The following is a 1,817-nucleotide window of genomic DNA, read 5'->3' as shown; positions in this document are numbered from 1 at the left end:
GCAAGAGTATATCTTTTGTAAACTTTCCGCGAACATAATACTGCAAAAACCTAGGTAGCATTCACCTGGATGGATTTAATCCGACGAATGCCTCGTGCGTGGTTCTGAGCCCATACATCATTGCTGCTATAGCCGTCTCCGCTTTTGCTGTTGTTCTTTCAGCGGTTTCTCTCGTGGTGTACCGTAACCGCTGGACCATTCGTTACTGCATGTACTCGCGAAGAAGACGCCAGTATCAGAAGCTACCAGGCAGAGATACGGAATTAAAATTCGACGCCTTTGTGTCCATTGATTCGCACGACATGGACTGGATGATGACAGAAGCGTGTTCTTTTCTGGAAAATGACCTGGGACTCAAGCTGTGTATTCACAGGCGCGACTTCGAGGGCGCGAAAATGATCATAGACAATATTATGGACTGCATGGAACAGAGCAAGAAGACCATTCTCGTAGTATCCAATGACTTCGCCAGGAGCCACTGGTGCCGCTATGAGGTCCAGCTTGCCCTGTACGACCACTTTAAGAATGGCAAGGATGTGGTGATTGTCAGGGAGCCTGTAACCAAGAAGCTAATGTTCAAGTCTCTGAAAGCTTTGTTTGCCAGCACTACCTACATACAATGGGAGGGGGACAGTAGAACTGTGAGTGAAGGAAGTTTTTACATGTTAGGTTGCAAAAGGTTGGCAAAATGGGGTGTAGAGGTGTGAAACATATAGCTTCATTACATATTGTCAAAATTGGTCCCTTAAATTTTCTGCCCCGAGTCAGGCCACTGGCATCCAGAGACGGGACTCGGGATAGACATGCTCGAAACCTTCGTGGTATATGAGCATGTAAAAATCTTCAAGTCAAGGTCATTACATATATACAAGAATACTAGTAGGAACAGCGGGACGTAGCTCAGTGGTAAAGCTCTCACCTGAGGGTGTGGGAGAATCGATCCCCGTCCGGTGGAACACATTGGGCTATTTTTTCTCGTTCCCAGCCAGTGCAACTACGACTGGTATATCAAAGATCGTGTTATGTGATTCTAACCTGTCTGTGGGATGGTGCATATAAAAGACCCTTAGCTACTAATGGGAAAAATGTAGCGGGTTTCCTTTCTAAGACTATATGTCGAAATTACCAATTGTTTGATATCCAAATAGCCAATAGATCTAGATAATTCAATGTGCTCTAGTGTTTGTCGTGTTACAAACAAACGAACTTTAATCTTTTTCTTGTTTTATTTTGTCGGTTATCACTTTTGTATTGTTATTTGCGTTTGTTATTGTTGGGTTTTTTGTTGGGAGGTTTAATTTTGTGTGTGTGTTGGGTTGGTTTTGTGTGTTTTGTCGCCGAGGGGATGGGGGGTGGGGTTGGTCTTTTTCTTTTTTTGTCTTTTTTATCAAATCAGTCTTCAGGTGTCGTAGTCCATATTCGTTTAATTAACATTAAAATTACAATGTCCGTGAATGTTTTACCATCCCAAGGTAAAATTGCGGCGAGGCACGCGAGTGCTGTGTGCTCTGCTACTGGGCTCATTGCTAATCTGCAAAGTTACCGGGCAGCTATGTTGTTGTTTTTTTCGGACATGTTTTGTATCAAGAGGAATGGATAAATCAGTTGTGAAACCAATTTGGGTAAACCAGTCTCTATACTTAGTTTAACGCCGTAAAAGATAAATATTTTTGACAACTAAAATATAACGTATTATTTGACATAAGATACCTATTATTAAAAAGAAAGAATTTATTAATACACGACCAATATTTTTTACAAGTATTTAGTTTTGTGTCTGATATTAAAAGCAAAAAACAGCTACAAGGTTCCGAAAA

General features: G+C 41.4%; 1 protein-coding gene across 1 annotated transcript; it reads left to right on the top strand.

Moving 5' to 3' along the window:
- The first annotated feature begins 209 nt into the window (after nucleotides 1-209).
- On the top strand, nucleotides 210-707 carry LOC121368848 (toll-like receptor 2). The gene has a single exon (XM_041493597.1). The coding sequence runs from the start codon at nucleotides 210-212 to the stop codon at nucleotides 705-707; it is 498 nt and encodes a 165-aa protein (XP_041349531.1).
- Nucleotides 708-1,817: the final 1,110 nt, after the last annotated feature.

Source organism: Gigantopelta aegis, chromosome 3, assembly GCF_016097555.1.
Source record: "Gigantopelta aegis isolate Gae_Host chromosome 3, Gae_host_genome, whole genome shotgun sequence".
In the NCBI taxonomy this organism is placed as follows: Eukaryota; Metazoa; Mollusca; class Gastropoda; order Neomphalida; family Peltospiridae; genus Gigantopelta; species Gigantopelta aegis.
Note: the sequence above shows the minus strand (reverse complement) of the source record. Positions and strands in the feature narration are given on the sequence as shown.